The 22119-nt window shown below is 37.9% G+C and overlaps 1 protein-coding gene across 4 annotated transcripts in view; it reads right to left on the reverse strand.

The window, feature by feature from the left end:
- pcsk5b (proprotein convertase subtilisin/kexin type 5b) overlaps positions 1 to 22119 on the reverse strand; it is a 252675-nt gene that overhangs the window by 220835 nt on the left and 9721 nt on the right. For all 4 annotated transcript variants that reach the window (XM_073909583.1, XM_073909584.1, XM_073909585.1 and 1 more), the window contains 1 exon segment: positions 20816 to 20892. In XM_073909583.1, the coding sequence (XP_073765684.1) occupies positions 20816 to 20892 (77 nt within the window).

The following is a 22119-nucleotide window of genomic DNA, read 5'->3' on the forward strand; positions in this document are numbered from 1 at the left end:
TGTTTATAGCCCAACAACCCCATCTGTTTAAGGACGAGAACGGGAAAATTGCTTTTGTGTGCTCACTGCTCACTGGGAAAGCGCTAGACTGGGCTACTGCAGTTTGGCCAGACAGTACCCCGATATTTCCCTCGTTTAATGACTTTCTCAAACGTTTCTGCACTGTGTTCGATCATCCGGAGGGTGGTCGTAACGCTGGCGAGGAGCTATTGTGTATCCAACAGGGAGATCGCTCCGCAGCTGAGTTCGCCCTGCAGTTCCGCACCTTGGCAGCGCAAACTGGCTGGGCTGACGATCCGCTTGTCACGCTCTACAGAAGGGCTCTAAAGCCAGAATTGCAGCGAGAGATGGCATGTCGTGACGATGGGAAAACTCTGGATCAACTAATCGAGCTTTCCATAAGGTTAGACACTCTCCTCCGCACTCGCAATCCGCTCTGCTCAATTGCTTCCAGTCCTGTATCCCCTGAAACCTCCGCTGAACCCATGCAATTGGGTAGAACCCGTCTGAACCCAGAAGAGCGAGAACGACGGAGAAGAAATCACCTGTGCATTTACTGCGGACTTCCAGGTCATACGAAGGTTTTATGTCCCAACAAGCCTCTCCCTAAGACCCTCTCGGTGAGTGCAACTACTATGTTCACTACCACTAATAATGTTGTGAATCTGCCTGTCACTTTGAGAGATGATGGAAACGAGATTGAGACTATGGCCATGATCGATTCAGGAGCCGCTGGTAACTTTATTGATTACACGTTTGCCACCACTCACTCCATTCCTCTAACCTCCTGTGATTCCTCCATAGCCATCACTGCTGTAGATGGGCGCCCTTTGGGAGAAGGACGTATAAAATTCCAGACCCTGCCAGTCTTGCTTCAAACAGGCTCTCTTCATGAAGAAGAAATTTCCCTTCTTGCCATCAACTCCCCTAAACACTCTGTGATTCTCGGGTTACCATGGCTACAAAAGCATGACCCTCAAGTCTCTTGGAGAACTGGTGAGATCATAAAATGGAGCAATCAATGCTTTACCCAATGTCTGCATCCTGTTTCCCCTATCCAGATCAACACAATCAACAAGACCGAAAACTCTGAACTCCATCATGTTCCTGATGCTTATCACGATCTAATTGAAGCATTCAATAAGCAGAAGGCTACTAAGCTCCCTCCTCATCGTGATAATGACTGTGCCATTGAGCTGCTACCCGGCACCACGCCCCCTCGTGGTCGCATATTCCCTCTCTCACAACCTGAAACTGAGGCTATGAAGAAGTACATCTCTGAGGAGCTAGAAAAAGGATTTATTCGACCATCTACTTCTCCCGCTTCAGCGGGGTTTTTCTTCGTCAAAAAGAAGGATGGCAGCTTACGCCCTTGCATCGATTACCGAGGCTTGAATGAGATCACGGTCAAATACCGCTACCCATTGCCATTGGTTCCTGCCGCCCTGGAACAACTCCGATCCGCCCAGTATTTCACTAAGTTGGATCTCCGTAGTGCATATAATCTCATCCGCATACGACAGGGAGACGAGTGGAAAACCGGGTTCTCTACAATTGACGGCCACTACGAATATCTCGTTATGCCCTTCGGCCTAGCAAACAGTCCTTCTGTGTTCCAGGCATTCGTAAATGAGATATTTAGAGACATGCTCAACAAATGGGTAATAGTATATATTGACGACATCTTGATCTATTCCAATTCGCTATCTGAGCATATCCAGCACGTTCGGGCAGTGCTCGAACGTCTCATTGAAAACCAGTTGTATGCGAAGAGCTCCAAGTGCGAATTCCACCAGACCTGCATCTCATTCCTTGGCTATATTATCAGTCCAGAAGGCGTGGCCATGGACCAACAAAAAGTTGACTCTGTGACACAATGGCCACAACCCGAAACCATCAGGCAACTACAACGATTCCTGGGCTTTGCTAACTTCTACAGACGCTTCATAAGGAACTTCAGTTCAGTCGCTGCCCCACTGACCGCCATGGTCAAAGCTAATAATGCTCGCCTTAAATGGAACCCCGACGCTGTCCGAGCATTTACCCAGTTAAAGACTCGCTTCTCCAGTGCACCTATTCTGCGTCATCCTGATCCCGAACAACCCTTTGTCGTCGAAATTGACGCGTCAAACACTGGAATTGGAGCCATCCTGTCCCAGCGATCCCTAGTGAATAAGAAGCTCCATCCCTGTGCCTTCTATTCTCGCAAGCTTAACTCCGCTGAACGGAACTACGATGTGGGAAACCGAGAACTCCTCGCCATGAAAGCTGCGCTAGAGGAATGGAGACACTGGCTTGAGGGCGCAAAACACCCTTTCATCGTCATCACTGATCACAAGAACCTAGAATACATCCGGTCTTGTAAACGTCTGAATCCTAGACAGGCAAGATGGGCGCTGTTTTTCACCCGATTTGACTTCCAAGTCACCTATATCTCTGGTTCGAAAAACATCAAAGCAGATGCTCTGTCCCGCCTCTCAGACGATGAGACCTCTGAAACCCCTGACGAGCCCATAATCAAAAGTCCTCTAATTGTCGCTCCCATCCAGTGGGATATCGATCAGGAGATCCTCCAAGCCGCCGAAAATAATCCTTCTCAGCAGCCCTGTCCGGAGAATAAAATCTTTGTCCCCCCGTCGCTTCGAGAAAGACTCATCTCCGAGGTACATGACCACCCCAGTTCCGGTCACCCAGGCAGCACAGCCACTGTGCAAATGATTCAATCCCGCTACTGGTGGTCATCCATACACAAGGATGTAATCAACTTCATTAACAAATGCTCACCCTGTCAGATGTCCAAACACTCCTGTCATCGTCCAGCTGGATTACTCCAACCCCTGGAGGTGCCACATCGTCCTTGGTCACACATCGCTATAGATTTCATCACCGATTTACCCATATCTCAGGGCAAAACCACCATCCTCACAGTAGTGGACCGATTTTCGAAATCCTGCCGCCTTATTCCCATTTCCAAACTGCCCACAGCCATGGAAACGGCTGAGTTACTCTGCGAGTGTGTGTTTCGGTACTATGGTCTCCCCGAAGACATCGTATCGGATAGAGGTCCCCAGTTTACATCCCGACTCTGGTCAGCATTCTTCAAAAATCTCCAAATCAACGTTAGCCTAACATCCGGCTATCATCCCCAATCCAACGGGCAGACAGAGCGCTTGAACCAAGAGATCGGTCGATTCCTCCGCACGTATTGTCACTCGTCCCAGAACGAATGGGCCAAATTTTTGATGTGGGCAGAATATGCTCAGAACTCCCTCAGAAAGGCATCTACTGGATTAACCCCATTTCAATGCGTGCTGGGCTTCCAACCTCCGCTCTTTCCCTGGTCCGGCGAGACCTCTGAACTCCCTGCGGTGGATACCTGGTTTAAAAACTGCGAAGAGGTCTGGAACGCAGCTCATACTCACCTCTCTCACGCCATAAGGCGTTTCAAGGAACAAGCCGATCGACACCGACGTCCTGGTCCCATGTATTCCCCAGGACAATGGGTATGGCTTTCCACCCGCGACTTACGCCTCAAGCTGCCCTGCAAGAAACTCAGTCCCAGGTACGTGGGTCCTTTCCAGATAGAAAGACAAATATCTCCTGTTTCGTTCAGACTGACACTCCCTAATCATTTTCGTATTTCCCCAACTTTCCATGTCTCTCTGCTCAAGCCTGCTGCTGGTCCAGCCGAGACGGATAGGGAGGTGGCAGCCGGTGAACAGGGTCCCCCGCCTCTCATGATCGATGGCGAAGAGGCTTACCAGATCCACGAGATCTTGAGATCCAGACGCCGGGGCGGTCAACTCCAATATCTCGTTGATTGGGAGGGGTACGGTCCGGTGGAGAGATCTTGGATTAACCGCAAGGACATCCTCGACACCACACTACTGGAAGAGTTCCACTCACAACATCCGGAGATGCCGGCCCCTCGCCCCCGTGGAAGACCCCGGCGTCGAGAATTGCCTCACTTCAGGAGCCGTTCGTTGGGGGGGGGGCTCTGTCACCGACTCGGCCCCAGTCATTCCCCTCGCTGACCAGCAGAGGTCACCATCTCCGGACTTCTAACCATTACGTCATCCTTCTCACTCAGATCCCAGCACACCTGTTCTCCATCTCACTAATGACCCACGTACCACATATAAGCAGCTCACACACTCACTTCTTTGCGAAGTCTTGTTTAGCCCCGGCCAGCATTTCTGAGCGTTCTATCCTGCCTGATCTCCCGTTTACCACTTCAGCCCGTTCCTCGACTCTGCTCTGTCTTCTGCCTGCCCTTGACCTAAAGCCTGATTACACGGACTCTGATTCTCGCTGCCTGCCCCTGACTAAAGCCTGTATTACGGACTCTGAACCACGCTGCCTGCCCTTGACTCAAGCCTGGTAATCACTCTGCCTCTGTTATCTGCTAATCATCGTTGAGTTGTATGTTGTATGTTCGCACAACCGTGCGAGGTGTTGATGTTTAAGTGTGACTTAATAAATACTGCAAAATGGATCCCTCCGTGTCAGTCTCCCCGTTACACACATATATATATATATATATATATATATATATATACATATATATATATATATACATATATATATATATATATACATATATATATATATATATACATATATATATATATATATACATATATATATATATATACATATATATATATATATATATACATATATATATATATATACATATATATATATATATATATATACATATATATATATATATACATATATATATATACATATATATATATATATATATATATACATATATATATATATATATATATATATATATATATATATATATATATATATATATATATATATATATATATATACATACATATATATATATATATATATACATATATATACATATATATACATATTTAATATATACATATATATACATATTTTATATATATACATATACCTATTTAAAATCCTGTATATCAAACATGCTTGATATGAACAGAGAGGTTCTGTTGTGTGTTCTGGAGCACAGCGAGGGAGACAAAATTTTATCTTTAAAAATGTCTCACATTGCTAGATAATCTCTGCCTTGTATTGGAACCGATCGAAATCCTGGACGATTCTCAGGCTATAAATCAGGCTAAAACCCCTGTAGTCTGAGCCAGGATTGTTAGGCTGCATTAATTAGGGCAACAAGAGCCAGCAACACTTTCCAAAAGACATTATAGTTTGAACAGTATCTACACTTATGTTAGTCTGTTTCTTCTTATCCCGAGGTCTGCATAATCTTGGACCCAGCCCATATCCAGAGCAGATGCTCTGGTGGTCATGGAGAAGTGGAAAGCGTTAGACTGAGTCCTGAAAGAGCCCAGTGACAGAGAAGTTTCCGCATGGATCACGTGGGCTAGCTTGAACCCCCACCTATTAAATACTCAGACCTGCAGCTTCTCCATGACAGACATCCAGCGATCTCAAGAGGATAACTGGTCGTACCCAACTGAGCCTGGTTTTTCTTTCTCTTCAGTGTCTGGGCTTTCAGCTGTGACATTTAAATTACATGGAACTAAACTAAACTGAATTTCAACTTCTATGTTAAGCTTCTATGACAGAATTTACATTGAAAAAGCACTATAGAAATAAAGATTAATTGTTTGTCGTTTGATTCGGGGGTTTTGAGAAGAAGGGGTGTTCGTGCTGCAGTGGGAACACAACATTATTCAAAATGCTAGGGATGTCAAAATGATTGTCTTTTCAATGCACCACGATGCAGACGTGGACAATTTGGTATCGGTTTATTAATAGATCATCACCGGTTATAACGTACTGACATCACTTATCTCATATGTGCTATGCCGTTGTAGAATACTATTTGAACAAGACAAGGGCAAGTAATTAAAATGCTTCCACTACAACTGTGCAATGAAGTACAACAGAACCAGGAGATGCTATTTTACTCTATCGCTATTAAAGTGATACTTGTGGATCCTGACAAGAGTGTGTCTGTAGAATGCGTCTCTTAACCAAACAACACACAAGACTAAAACACTTTTTTGCACATTCCACATTTACGGACACTTACAGACATTCCATATCTGCACATTCATGCACTTATGCATACTCCCTGGACATTCATGAACATTCATGTACATTTGCAATCACCTAGTCATATATTGTGTAGTTCTGAGAGTGTACCATCAAGGTGAGAGGGCTTGACAAGCTACCTGTAGGACACACTCTTGACAATAATGAAAAGGGGTTTGTAAAAGCATTAGAAACCATTCAAATCCAAAACAGAGATCCTGACAATCAAGAACATCTTTAGTACACAAAGCTCTTAAAACATAAACAAGCTATAAAAGCAAAAAAGAAAGAACATATAGAACTATTTTTTTTCACACAACAAATGAGTTAATAAATACTTAAGAACAATTGGAATACTCCCTGTATAGACTACATCAAAACCCACTGTAAAAAGCTCATGCTCAGCCACTAGACTTTTCTGACAGGGTATCCCGAGTGTCATCGACTGACAGAAAGTTGTTGGACCACTAAACAGGAGTTATTATTAGGGATTATAGATAGCGAAATGTAGCGTTTTTTTTTTTTTTTTTTTTTAGCATGATAGTAAAACACGAAAGTCATTATGAATGTATTAAAACATATACTTGTTTGTTGTAAAAATTGTAATAATGACAAAAAAATACTAATTTGTGCATTTCTTTACTTCCCTGTGCAACCATGCTGCCATTGTAGCTGGTGTATTCTGAGAAATGTTCTTACCCCTTGGTTTCAAGTGTGGTCCTAAAAAAAATCATTGTTGAGGAGTATCTAGCCCTTCCCCTAAGCCCTACGCCTTCAAGTTAAAGATAATTAGGACAAGGGGAAAAGCTAAGGGGTAGAACTGGGAGTGGAACTTAGTCTTTTAGTTATAGCTTTTCACAGTATTAAGTAATGTAATGTATTTTTTATTTAGTGCCATGTCAGCAACCAAGGCTATCTTCATGGCAGGAATCTTTCAACAATAAATATACAATTTAAAAATTAACAAACAAAATAAAACATAAATTAAATAAGATTTTTTGTGTTAATACATGATAAAAATTCTAAAATCTTTTCTTGTTTCACTTTGTCAAAAATGTCCTTAAAAGAGTTCATTTCATAAAAAAGTCCTTCTGGAATCAGTAAAAGCAGGACAGTCCAGTAAAATATGTTTTACAGTAAGAGGAGTTTTGCAGCACAAACACTGAGTAGGGTTTTCACCTTGGATCAAAAAACCATGTGTAATTCTCGTATGCCCAATACGACATCTGGTAAAAACTACTTGATCAAATCGATTCTTAAAATGTCTTAAAATTCTGTGTGAAACTTCAGGTTGGATTTCATGTAGTTTATTGTTTTCTAATGCATCCCATTCCTTTTGCCACTTGTTTAAAATGTAAGCGTTGATAAAAGGTTTCATCTCTGACGGAGGAATTTGGCATTTGTTCACTACTTGCTTCAAAGCATCTTTAGCAGCTGCATCAGCTCGCTCATTTCCTAAAAGTCCGACATATCCAGGAACCCAGCAAAAAATGATGTGATAAAACTGATTTTGTAGTTGGTGAACTTTAGTTAAAATATTGTCAATCAAAGGATGATCATTCGTTGAAGATTCCATAACTTGGAGGCATGATTTAGAGTCTGTAAAAATGATGGATTTCTTTTGTTGGGCATTTTCTATATACTCCAATGCTAAAAGTAAAGCGCGGGCTTCAGCTGTGAATATGGAGCATTCTTTAGGCAGACTGATTCCATGACTTTGGTCCCTGTTACCATTGCTGCTGCTACATTACTTTCCATCTTTGAACCATCTGTGAAGATTGGTATGTGCTGAGAATATTGAGTTCTGATATCCAGGTATTGTTGTTTGTACATATTGGGATGAGTAACTGCTTTCTTCTGATGTCCTAGCTCCATATTGATTATAGGCGTCTTTAAATTCCAGGGAGGCAATGAGTTGAAGTGTATTTGTTTTAAAATGTCCAGGTTTAAATTTAGATTTTGTAAGTGTGAATTGATACGTAAACCAAAAGGTCTGATGGTTTTTGGCTTACTCTCGTATAATTGTACAAACTGAGGTTCGAAAACTGCAGTATAGGCTGGGTTGTTCTTATTTGCCTTTAGTTTGATAGCATATTGTAATGAAAGTTTCAGCCGTCTATTTTGAAGTGAAGGTTCGTTAGCTTCAATGTACAGACTCTGAACGGGTGATGTTCTAAATGCTCCTAAAGCAAGCCGTAATCCTTGATGGTGGACTGTATTGAGGATTTGTTTATAAGATTTCCTGGCAGAGTCATAAATTATGCTTCCATAATCCAAACGAGATCGAATGAGTACTCTGTACAATCGTAAAAGTACAGTTAAATCAGCACCCCAATTTGTTTTTGCCAACACTTTGATTATGTTCATAGCTTTGATTTCTTAACTTGATTTCTTTAACAACTTTGATCATATTTCCATTGATAAAAAGTTCTGGATCATGATGAAGAAGTGATCGCTGGATACAAAAATGTGTACAAACAGTTTTTGTTTTAGAGAATTTAAAACCATTTTCGACAGCCCACTGGTTAATTTTCTGAATATTTAACTGTAATTGCCTTGCAATTGTATTCATGTTCTTCCCTCTGTAACAGATACATAAATCATCCACGTAGATGCTGCAGAACATATTTGGGGCAATGATTTCCACAATGCTATTTATTTTAATACTGAAGAGTGTGACTGAGAGTATACTTCCTTGAGGAACTCCGAGTTCTTGTTGGTGGGTATTTGAAAGGGAATTTCCGACTTGGACTCTGAAGTTTCTTCTAGTGAGAACGTTTGAAATGAAGGTAGGAAGTCTTCCTCTAAATCCCATTTGGTGAAGATCTTTTAAAATTCCATATCTCCATGTTGTGTCATAAGCTTTTTCTAAATCAAAGAAAACAGCAACAACATGTTCTTTTCTGATGAATCCATCTCTGATATAAGTTTCTAGTCAGATTAACTGATCCAATGTACTCTTTCCACGTCTAAATCCACACTGGTAGTCAGTTAGTTGTTTGTTTTTTTCCAGTATCCAGACAAGACGGTTGTTAATCATTCTTTCCATCGTTTTACATAAACAACTGGTTAGAACAATTGGTCTGTAGTTATTTGGATCAGTGTGGTCTTTTCCTGATTTAGGTATAGCTATTACTGTTGCTTCTTTCCAAGAAGCTGGAATTTTTCCTGAAGACCAGATGTTGTTGAACTTGTCCAGTAGGAGGCATAGTGAACTATATGGTAAGTGTTTTAAAAACTGGTAATGGATTTTATCGGGTCCAATGGCTGTATCATGTGAGCATTTCAAAGAATTTACTAATTCTTTAATTTTAAAAGGTTGATTATATACTTCTTTGTTGTCAGAATAAAAAATTATATTTCGTATGATTTGAAATGCTGGGAGGCAGTTTTCTATTGATGAATTCTTTTCAAAGGCTTCAGCTAATGTATTTGCTATGTCCATTTCCTTTGTTTGAAGTATTCCTTGTTTTATAATATGTTGTATGCGAGTTCCATTTTCCTTTCCCTTCATTTTACGGATCATGTTCCAAATCTTCTTCATGGGAGTATAGTAATTTAAGCTGGATACAAATTGTTTCCAGCTTTGTTTCTTTGCTTCATTTAGGGTTCTGCGAGCTTGGGCTCGACAAATTTTAAAATGGATAAAATTTGTAGTTGTTGGATGTTTATTAAAAGCACGTTCTGCTTTTTTTCGAGTTTCAATAGCTTTTTTACATTGTTCATTAAACCAGGGATTTGTCTTTCGTTGTGGTTTTGTTGATGTCTTTGGGATGGTTTCATCTGCTATAGCGATTAACTGCTGAGTGAAGTCTTCTATTGAGTTCTGATTATCTTGGGTAGCTGAAATAAATTTTTCACAACACATGTTTTAAAAGGTGGTCCAGTCTGCTTTATTGAGTTGCCATCTTGAAGGTCTACTTGTTATATCCAGTTGTGGAATTGTGAGAATAATTGGGAAGTGGTCACTCCCGGATAGATCATTCCATACTCTCCATGAACAGTCAAGTAAAAGATCAGCACTACATATTGTCAGATTGATTGCTGTATAAGTGCCATGTCCTGGATGAAGATATGTTTTGGTTCCATCATTTAAAAGACATAAATCATTATTTTCTATAAAAGTTTCCATTCTTCTTCCTTTGGCATCACAATGATCTTCACCCCATAAGATGTTGTGGCTGTTAAAATCACCCATCAGTATAAATGAAGTTGGTAATTGTGAAATAAGTTTGTCCAGTTCTTGAGGTATTACAGCTTCATGAGGTGGGATATAGATAGATCATATTGTAATTGTTTTATGTAGAGTAAGTTGAACTGCTGTTGCTTGTAATTGAGTGTCCTATGCAACTTGACTGTGGATAATGTCGTTTCTCACTAGGATAGCTGATCCTCCAGAGGGTCGTTGTATGTTTGGTCCACATAAACTAATCATATTAAAACCTTTAAAAGTTAAGGCATCATTTGGAGATAAGTGGGTTTCCTGAATACAATCGGCAAGTGGGTTAAAAACAGAATTTAAATGCTGTAATTCTGCAAAGTTGGTTTTTAGTCCCCGACAATTCCACTGTATTATGTGATTGTTTATTCTCAAGTGGGAAATATAGGTACAGGTCCTTTATTTTTACATTTAGGTGAGAGACTACGACTACGACTGGTCGTTGTCTCCGTCATTTCAATATTTTTAGGATTGTCATCTTTGTGAGTTCGACATTTATCTTGATTTGGCTGTTGATTTGTTGAACTTGGAGTTTTCTTTTTCACTTTTGATTCTTTCTGTTCTAGGTATGAGTCTTGAATTGGTCCAGTTTGAATGAGTTCATTTTTTGTTTTTTGGGAAGTTGAATTTTTGTTGTTGCTTATGGTTTGAGGTTTGTCCTTGAATAGCCAAGTTAGATCCGTCTGACAACTTATTGATTGAGTTTTTGGTGTGACTGCAACAGAATAGGGCTTTTTCAGACAGAAGGCAGGAAGAGCTTCAACTATTATACGAGCTTCAGGATAACTCATCTTCCTTGTGTGTTTTATTTTCTGTATTTCTTTCTCTTTATGCCAAATGGGACAATTCTTTGATGAGGCTGCATGATCTCCAAGGCAGTTTTTACATTTAGGAGGTTTTGTGCAGTTCATTCCATGATCATCCTCACCACAATTTTGACATGTTGTCTTATTTTTGCATCCTGCAGATCCATGACCAAATTTCTGGCATTTAAAACATCTCAGTGGATTTGGTATGAATATATCTACAGCAACACTTAAATATCCAAGTTTGATTGTCTCTGGTGGTTGTGGTCTGTTGAAGGTCAGGATGTATGTCCCCGTTTTAATCATCTGCCCATCCTTCTTGATGATTATTCTTTTTACGTCGATTACACCTATTGGTTTTAATTCAAAAGCGATTTCAGATTCGTCCATATCTTGTAATTCTCTGGTGCGGATTACACCTTTGCTGTTGTTCAGGGTAGAATGAGGGAATGCTTTCATAGTAATTCCAGCCAAAGTTGTTGCTTGTAGTCAATTTTCTGAGTTAGCTTTTCTAGCACATTCTACCAAAATTTGTCCAGATCGCAGCTTTTTAATGTCTTTTACTGTTCCTGCAATTCCTGTGATTCCTTTGTGGATCGCAAAAGGGGACAGTTTGGTCAGGGGCATGTCATCAGTCAGTGATTCCAGTACAATAAATCTTTGCCAGTTTTCATTTTCAGATGAGAAAATAAAACCAGTTCTTAGTTCAGTCTCCAAGTCTTGTTCCAATATCCGTTTTTTAGTGTTTTGATTTTTTGCCATAATGTTTAGATATTTGTTCTTCATCTCTGCTCCTCACCCACCTCGGAGTCCTACAAGGGGATGAGCCACGGACATCCACTGGATGTACATCAAGGATACAGTGATGATATACTTGAGCATATAAACACAGGGTCTATAATACTCAATTGACCCTATGCCAGCGCCTTCCGGAAGAAAGGCAAGTCCTGACAAGCCGATTGATTGGAATGGGCCTTTCCAACCTCTCGTCTAGTTGAAGTATGAGCCAAAGTGATGTGTTGGATAATTGATAGCCGAAGCAAATCAAAATCCTCAATCACCAGGATCTCTTCCTCTACCAACACGAGTCGCAACTCACGGCCAACAAGTTGCCCCATTTGTCGCCTCTTACGAACAGCAAGGGGGTGCTAGGGACCTATTCTACCCCGGGTCCCCACGGGGGCACAGTATTAAGTTAGTACACAGTAAAAACACAGAGCACCAATTCATTAAAATACCCCTTTCTTGGGAATCTGTGTCAGCACTGCTCTTTAAGAGCTCAATGCCAAGAGACCTTTATTGAAGGACTCCAAAAAAACTTAATTAAATCTTGTCCAAGCACATTGCAATAACTTCAAAAGCTCAGCAGAGATGCCATCCAAACCAGGAGATTTAACACTGATCAACTCTTGTACAGCACTTGAAAGTTCAGAGAAAGTTAAGAATCCTTCCGGCTCCATCTTTCCTTCTTTAGACAGTTGTCAAAGATCTTTAACCAATGTATATTGTCTGACATGAGGGAAAAACCTCTCCACAAGTCCACAAGATCGTGCTTATTAATTAAGGATTTAAAAATATCTGCTGAACCTAAATGAGGTTTCTGTCCATTTTGGGATCAACAGTGCAGTTCAAATCTGTGGTATCTTCACCTATCACAGTAAGCTATGTCATTAGAAACCTTAAACAGCTCTTCAGAAAACCTTAGAAAAAAAAAAAAAATCCCCACATTCATTTCCAATATTAGGAGTACAAAAAAATATATAAAAATTCACCTATATTTACGTCAGCTCCAAGTAATCGTCCAGATGTTATTTCAGGGAAAATTGGGATAGCTTTAACACATTTTGAAAAAAAAAAAAAAAAAAAATGCAACACCAGCAGTAAAATTAGTACTATGACTAATACAACCTTCCCATCCATTTACCCATTCATTTTGATTATAACTATCTGTATGCGCCTCGTGTAACAAAATTACATTTGCTTTTTTAAATTATAAAAACAAAGTATTTCTCTTTTGTACACCCCTATAGCCATATACATTCAACAATCCACTGTTAAAGGACACCATCAGGATGAATAAAGAGAAATTAATTATAAATGAAAGAAGACACAAATTCCAATACATGGTAATTCTCGATGAGCTTTTCTTTATCTTTTTTTCAAACATCAGTCACAAGCTTTCTAAGAAACACTTAGGCAGATCTAATTTATCAAGTGTTGCTTATACTTCATGGCAATTACAGAAGAATTTATAAAAAGTTTTAAATTAGGAATGAACACTTGATTATTTGGTTTTCTCCTTTTTTTTTTTTTTTTTTTTTTGTAACATCCAGGAAGTCATTAATTTGTTCTACAGTATAATATCTAGGTTTGATAAATTTTGCCTAATTTTCCTGCAAACCTGAAACTCTGTGATTAAATCTAAATAATCCACATCGCTATCAGTAATCTGTGAGTTTGTTTTCTCAACCAACTGTTCAACATGGTTCTGAGACTCAATTTGTTTGATGTCTGCAGACTCCAGACTACCCTAATTTACCATTTAAGTCATAAAACCTGTTACACTCTGTTCATACTGAGGGATATAATCGCCTTGCAATTTTTAAAAAAACTTTTTTTTTTCCTTTTAGTAGGCTAGTCTAATTTTCAATTCATGCTAAAGATAAGGGTCCGAAAGTGTAAGCCATGTAATGCTGATGTGAACAGCTGAAGCAGTCAAATTATTTGTAATTCATTTATTATTAAGGATTAATATTGCTATTCATTTTATTCAATAAAATGAAAAATTAAAACATGTAATCAGTCTACATTAATGTGGAATTAGTTAAATATCTTTTTTAAAATCGTCATAGGTAGATCTTTGCCTCGTCAATACACGATATTATCATCATCTATCGGCACAACCCTACTCAGTTGAAAACATATCCACATCCAATCAAAATAATACAGTAGAATTAGATTCATCTAGGTTATATCTTTTAAACTTCCATTAATCATGAATCCATTGATCTTCTTAGGCTGAAGCCAATCCCAACAACACCTTCAGTACAAAGCAAGGGGGGAGGGGCTCAGAAAAAGGTAGAAACTGCGTCTAATACCAAGTCTCATAAAATATCTAAAAATAGGGAGAAGACAAAAAAAAAATAAGGGAAATGAAAAATGTGTATGACACCTATTCTTTTTTCTATTTTCTTACACCATAATTTTGTCTTTAAATATTTTTTTTATTCTTTTCTTTAAATTATGACGTGGGTAATTTCACTGGACTAATCCATGCTGCATGTCATACTTTTTTTAATGCATCACAAAGCAACTGACATATACTGCATACCTCCACCTCCTTAAAACTATTATATAGCTGGTATTTGTAATTATTTTTTGTTATTATCAATATGACAATATTATATTAACTTAAGCATCAGCATCATCAACATTATTATAATTATTATTATTATTAGACAAGTTGTTGTTGAAGTGTAGTAGTCATTGTAGTAGTATTAATTGTAGTAGCGGTAGTAGTAGTCGTTGTTGCAGTAGTACCGGTTTTAGTAATAGTAGTGGAAGTAGTAATTGTTGTAGTAGTTGTTGTGGTAAGAGTAGTAATAGTGTACTTGTAGTAGTTTCTGTAACTATTAGATTTTTTTTCTCCCAATCCTGCAGCCCTATTAAGGACTGTGGTACCATTAACTAAAACATATATATTATTTTTAAAAGGGACTTTCCTGTACATCAATGGAAGAGTTTTATCCAATTAAGCACATTGCATGAAGTGTAGTTTTGGACATAGCAATGTAGTTACAGTCACCAAACATACATTGTGTTTGCCCAAATTTAACACAAAAATTGCGTGGAAGTGGGGCAAAACTTCAATGCTGTGAAAAAATCTGTTCACAATCAAGTCTAAACGTGCTCTGCCTGCTTCCTGATGGAGAAACAAAATGTATCAGGCGATACATTTTAAACTTCAAACTACTTTTTTAAAGCTTAATGTTGGTTGCTGTGCACTGGCATTATACAAGCAAGTGCATTTTTTGAATTTTCTGCACTCTAAGCCTTACAAAGATAAAAGAAGCAACGTTATTAGTTAGATGGTATTATTTTATACAGCATGTTCATACATGCAGACCTAAACATGCCTCTTTTGGCTCCACTACAGAGTTCCTCCTAAAATAAAAAAATAGCTCTTTTACTTAGGTCATGGAAATACTTCTTATGGGCCTCCTGGAAGTGTAAATTAAGAGAAACAGAATAGCAGCAAAATTATCATGTTGTACATGCACTCACATGTAGAGATATCTGTATTTAGCACTGTTCGATATAAGTAAGGCAATGATTTTAAGGATAAAATATACATGATACATACATGAATTTTACCTAAAACCTGTATGTTTAAAACTGTATATCTAAAGAAAAGTGTGCTCTTTTCCTAGTTAAAAACAGAAGCTAAAAATGTATAAACTTGAAGTTTCATTAAACTAATAGACTAAAACTTCAAACAAAAATGATGAATGCTGTTATGCCAAGTTTAAATTGAAAAGTATAATGACTCATTGAAAATAAATAAAACAAATAAGCCTAAAGTTAAATTATTTAAAAAAAAAAAAAAAGTTTAAAAGAAAATAAATCTACAAAACAACTTGATATTTGAAACATAGGGTGAAGCGTGTCCTGCGCATAATCTTGACATATCTTGGAAATTCACCTTGAAATAAATGACATATAAAGATTTTGTGGTTTGATTTTTTGTTTTGCTTTTGTTGTTTTGTTTTAGCTTCACAGATAAATCATCATCATCATCATCATCATCATCATCTTTTTATTTCTATAGTGCGTTTTACAAGGTAGATGTTAAAGCAGCTTAACAGATGAAAAAAAAAAGAAGAAAAGGAAAAGGCATAACAATACTTCAGGTTCTGCAATTTAAAACGGTTTCCTTTCCATTTGATATAAATGTATAATTGTCAATATTTGTTACCTTTGTTTAAAGGTGCAGCTTAGAAATTTTTATGTCTCTTCCCTGCTGTCCAAAGCCATGCCTTCTTAAATCATAAACACGCACTGATTAGATAAAACTAGATGTCATTCACCAGTTAGAAAACTCTTTGAAGATGCACTTTATCAAGCGTAGCTGTTGACAGGCCAGAGGGTGCAGGAATTATATTTATTGTTTTGTTATGAAAGTAATTAAAAGTTAGATCAAAAAAAGTAAAGCTAAAAACACAAATTTTCTGTCCTCTTTTTACATTACACTTGCGTTTTCATTACCTAGACAACGAGTGACTGCTTTCAATTGTGCTCGCTGATCCTTGTACATCGGTTGTTTTCAGCTTCTTTTTACACTTGAAGAAATAAATGAATGCTCAGGTATATTTAACCGACTATATTACCAATGCTGTAAAAGGTACTCTATGAACTCGAAATGCCAGACATTTTCAGTAGTTGAAAAACACTTCTGTGCATATTAACCCATTCATAAACAAGAACACAATCTACATAAGTTTTGTGTAACCAAAATAGTTTTAAAACATACCTGTCTAAAAGAAATACTTCAGCCGTGGTGTCAAGATTGTTAGTTGAACTGCATAATGTTTTTTTGCTCCAGCGGGCAAAAGTAATTCTGTTATTGATTCAGGGTTTATAAAAGTTTTGATTCTGCATTTTTGGCAGTAGTCCTTTCAGAAACAATCTTTCTTTTCATGCATACAAGGCTACGCTGGTCTTTCAAAAAGAAGTTCAGGTTGATGCGGAGTATGCCTGATTTTGTCAGCCGTATCCATGCTTCCTATGTACGCACGAGTGACATATCTGTTTGCTTAAAGAGGCTGCGAAGAAATTCATATTTAAATTTGTTGACAGACAGTTTGAGATACCTGACGTAATTGAGTTATTTGTCGACTGACAATATTTAACTGGATAAATATTTTTTAGTTGTATGCCTTACCCTGAATATAAAAATACATATAAATACATTTAGATCATTTACTTTAATCATTACTATTGGAATGTGAAGAGACTTTTAACTAGCACAACAATAAATGTTTCTAAAGACAAATCACCTTTAAAGTGCCCCTATTATAAAAGGTTCATATTTTGATTTGCTGATATGCATGCAAGGTCAAGGTCATGCAAGAAAAAGGCTAAATATCTATTTGACGGACGAATCATTTAACAACTCTTTTGGTACTTTTGAGATTTTTCACTGACTGCATAAAAAGTGTTTATTTAGAAACCCACAACAGGGGCAAATATCATTGTTGAAAGCTGATCCATTAAAGAGCAGCTCCATCTCTGCCAACCCCAACTAAGCAAGCCGGTAGCATCAGTGGCAAGGAAGCAAAACTCCACCACTTGATAGAAATGGAGAACAAACCTTAGGAGACCAGGACGACCACTTCTCCTCTTGCCATAAATAAAAGAGCAAAGCTTCAGTCATATACATGGGCATATATATGACTATAATGAAAAGTAACATTTTTGTTTCACAAAAGAAAAAATAAAATTATTTGCTGTAAAAAGCAGATGAATTGCTCTCATCAGCAGCAGTGCTCTGGAGCTCCTAGAAGAAACAGTGGAGCCTGGGCCAAGATTAACCTCTGAACAGTCCAAAAATGCTGCTGAGCCATCTGGCACAGGCTTACACAAACTGACAGAGTGAGAGCCACAAAAAAAGTGGTGCAAAGATGGCCAAACGATGAACATTCATCTAGCCATGTGTCATCCGTAGCGGATTGATGCCGAAAAGTGAGTGGATACAGTTGAGAAATGTTCACAGTGACTACATGGCCATAATGCAACAAATTACTAGCAGCAACAGGAGTGTGTGGTGTAAAACATTAATGGCCAGACCATGTCTTACTGTAACATGTGGCCAAGTATGGTGACCCGTACTCTGAATTTGTGCTCTGCATTTAACCCTTGCAAGTGCACACACATACTGTATACAGCAGTGAACAGTGATTAATTAGTATTAATTAATTATCAGCATTGGCTGATAAGTAACAAATTATGCTGATATACTTTGCCAATACAGGAGAGTTATGATGAAAAAAAAATAATCCAGATATGATTATGGCCCCGTTTACACTAACACGTTTGTTTTAAAACGGTGTTTAGAATGAAAACGATCCGCTTCCACACTAGCGCTTCTGTACAACTTTACTTCTACATTACACCGCTGAAAACGCACATCACGCACACACACACACACACACACACACACACACACACACACACACACACACACACACACACACACACACACACACACACACACACACACACTCTGGTATGCACTGCGGCTTGCCTTGAGCACATCTACCCATATGGAAGCGGTGCACGTCAGACTGTTCATCAAGGATCTACCACTGGATCTAATCTCACTATATTTGTTAAGCGTAATATTTAATTGACCTTGTTGACTATATCTAACAACATAATCCCAGACTCTGGTCTTTTTAATCTATTACTTGTTCTCAGGTAACGTGTTTTGGCTGAGCGCAAAGATAATTTAGGTTAATATATTAATTAATGCAACCGTGTACACTGATTCTGCACATTTGACTGATTGCTTGCCCGTATTTTTACTTTTTACACTTTTTTAATGGCCATTATTGATTATTAAAACTGATGTTTAGTGAAAGAGACAGGGTTTCATATTTTCAATGTAAATTAAAGGAGGCAGTGATGTTATGCGCTGTTTTTTGTTATAAATATGCATACAGTGAAGATGACACTCAAATAAAATGTAGCTACACGACACCTCAACATTGTTAGTGTCTATTAAGTTGTTAATATCAAAATGACAATTGACAGTTCCTTATATCATGTTTTAAATTTTTTTGTCGAGATACACTGAAACACTAGCCAGGGTGATGTGAATGAGGTTATAAAGTACACATTTCCCCTTGAAGATTTACCTGACGAGTCCTCGGGAGTTCGTTTTCCATATCAAACTTGGGAAGTCTGAACTTACGATGAGAGGATGCAAGACTGAACTGTTTTGGTTGCTTAATATTGAGGAAAAAGCCCCAATCAGATAGTCGAATGTCTGCAGCCATGCCTCCGTTTTCAGATGTCTCCGTTTTCCCCCCCATCTACTCTGACATGGAGCAGCAGCATTTTAGAATGAAAATGGTCTCTTCAGTTTAGTAGTGTGGACGGATGACGTAACCATAGAAAAACTTATATTTTTATTAACTATAACGTATAAGTATAAATGGGGCCTTAAACTGGTCTGAGCACCGGCACATGATCTAAAAGAGTTGTCCTTATTCTCTTAATGACTTTAAGGTTTGTTTTGGGCATAACATGCATTAAACCAGTGGTTCTCAAACTGTGGTACATGTACCACTAGTGGTACACAGGCTTCCTTCTAGTGGTACGCGGAGGAATGAAATATGTCATGTACATGCTACACACATTTCAAAATTTACCAAATATGATGGATATAATATGCCATATAGGACATATAGCCTATAATTCTGAGGTATTCTACCACGTTTTTTTAACTGTGCAGAGTTGTAGCTGCTTTACTGGGCCTACTACGCTACTGTATTTCAATACTGCTCATTTTGTTGGTACTAGGAGAGACAATTTTTTTCTGAGGTGGTACTTGATGAAAAAAGTTTGAGAACCACTGCATTAAACCATTCAGTCTTATGTCCTATTACCTTCATTATTAAAAAAAATGGTTAAAGACCATCTGTGTGAGATTAATGACTATCTACTGAATGAACCTCTTCCATTCATCCTCTTCTTCGACGAGCCGAATCATAAAGCCAAAAATGATTTCAGTATACAAGAAGAAAAATAAATGTATGTAGACTTTAGTAACAGTTTCGAATATTTATCTAAATTTGTTGAAATATATTAGCATATTGGAAAAAAATCCAATATCATGCATCCCTATAATTAAGGCTGGCTGTATTTTTTTTAAATCGAAAACTTCAACTTAGCAACTGCCTAGCAACCACTTATAACACCGTAGCAACTGCCTAACAACACCTTGGCAACCACCTGACTACCAACCAGAACACCTAAGTAACTGCCTAATAAGACATTAGAAACCACTGAGAACACCCTAGCAAATGACTAGCAACATCTTGGTAACCACCTAGAAACAGAAAAGTAAAACAACATGCTAACAACATGTTAATACATGCAAAAAACATGCCAATCCATACTAGAAACACGCATATTTGTTCTTATCTATTTATACCAACTCAAACTTCAAGCTTCTTAAACTACTTCAGTTATTTAAACTTTAAATCTACTTTAAACTAGGCTCTCAAGTCACCAAAAAGTTTGTTTACTAACTTTTCTAGTTTAAATATGTGACACCAAGTTTTGTTTCATGCAATAACACTCTGGCAATCAGCATAGTCTCTACAGTCCCATCACACATCAGAGCTTCAGCTCAGTGGAAGACACAGCTGTCATATTAGTGAATGAAAACCAAAATGAAACCGTGTTTACATGACAAATGATCAAAACTCCGGCAAATGGCTCTTTCTCCGAAATGTACAATGTACTAAACAAGACAGTGTTTTGGACTTTGGACTTTGGCCAATGCACTTTAAATTAAAACCTGGGTCAACACAAAAACTATATATGGTACAAATACTTTTTGAATTCCTTTATATATTTATTCATGGATTCAGAGTTTTAATGACCTGATTCATTCAAAGAATTTGGTGTCTGTGAGTGTGATGAAATTTTTTCTTACTTGTTCTCATTACTGGCATCATATCGAGGCATAGGATCCACATCATTACCGTTCACATCATAACTGGCCTCATTATCCTATAAACAGATCAAAAGCAAGAAAGAGACTTTCAGAAAAATCTGATTCAGACATGGATTTGTCCATCCATTACATTCATATGCCAAGTCACTAAAAATATTTAAATCCTTCATATAGTTAAAATGTATTGCTTCAAAGATGCGATAGAATAAAAATGTGGATATACCTAGGCATAGATGCAATAATATGAGCACAGTACATGAAAATGACAAACTGTGACCCATGGACACTATCGTTTCCTCATTCTCATGATGTAAATCCCATGAGCTTAAGCAGGGTTTAAGTCAAACTTAACACTTTTTCAAAGTCATTATGAACGAAATTTATACACTTCAATACTTAAAATATATAATTTAATGAACTTTTACAGGGCTAAACATTGTTTTTCTAATGGCCTAGTTGGGTTAGTGGAAAAGATGTTTTATTTGAAAACACACACACACACAAACACACAAGTTCATATATGGGGTAAAATCCTGCCTGTGGGAAACACTCAATAGAGAATTACAGAAATATTTGTCGTGTATTCAGCTTCTTGATTACTGAATGTGTTTAAGACAAGCCAAGATTTTATCTAGATAATATTGCATAATGTGTCACAGCGACTGTCATAACAGACAATAAAAATTGTGTAATCTGAACAGGGATTGAAGTTGGATTAAACATACTATGTATGTGGGAATTCGGTTTTGTGAAGCAGGCATTGATGCATAACAATGAAGTGTTCCCAGCTTGTCAGAAAACAAAATGAAACAAGAGAGGCAGGGAAACTAAAAATGAGTAGTTTTGTGAAGAAGACAGCTATGCATGAAAATAGAGTGTTCACAGCTAATCAAAACACAAAATGTGACATACATACCAGGAGTTGGACAATGAAACTGAGGCAATGGCCAATTTAGTATTGGTGGTTTCATGGCCAGCCTGGTGGCCAAGCTTCATTGATTGCACATTATACCAGTAAGAGCAGAGTCTGTTAGATATAGTCATTTGGCAGGCGTTTTTGTCCAAAGCTACTTACAACTGAGGAGACATTTTGCAATTCAACAAGAAGAGGCAGTACACACAGGATGTGCTAATTTTTTAAGGAACTGAGAGATTTTAGAAAATTAGGTGCTAGAGTAAGAGAGAGAGAGAGTGTAGAGCATACTCACACCTGTGTGAAGCATACACAAATGCATAGTGTATTTTGTGTATTCTCTGTGATTGTGTGTGTATTCTCTGTGTTT

The sequence above is a fragment of the Danio rerio genome, chromosome 8 (genome assembly GCF_049306965.1).
Source record: "Danio rerio strain Tuebingen ecotype United States chromosome 8, GRCz12tu, whole genome shotgun sequence".
Classification (NCBI taxonomy): Eukaryota; Metazoa; Chordata; class Actinopteri; order Cypriniformes; family Danionidae; genus Danio; species Danio rerio.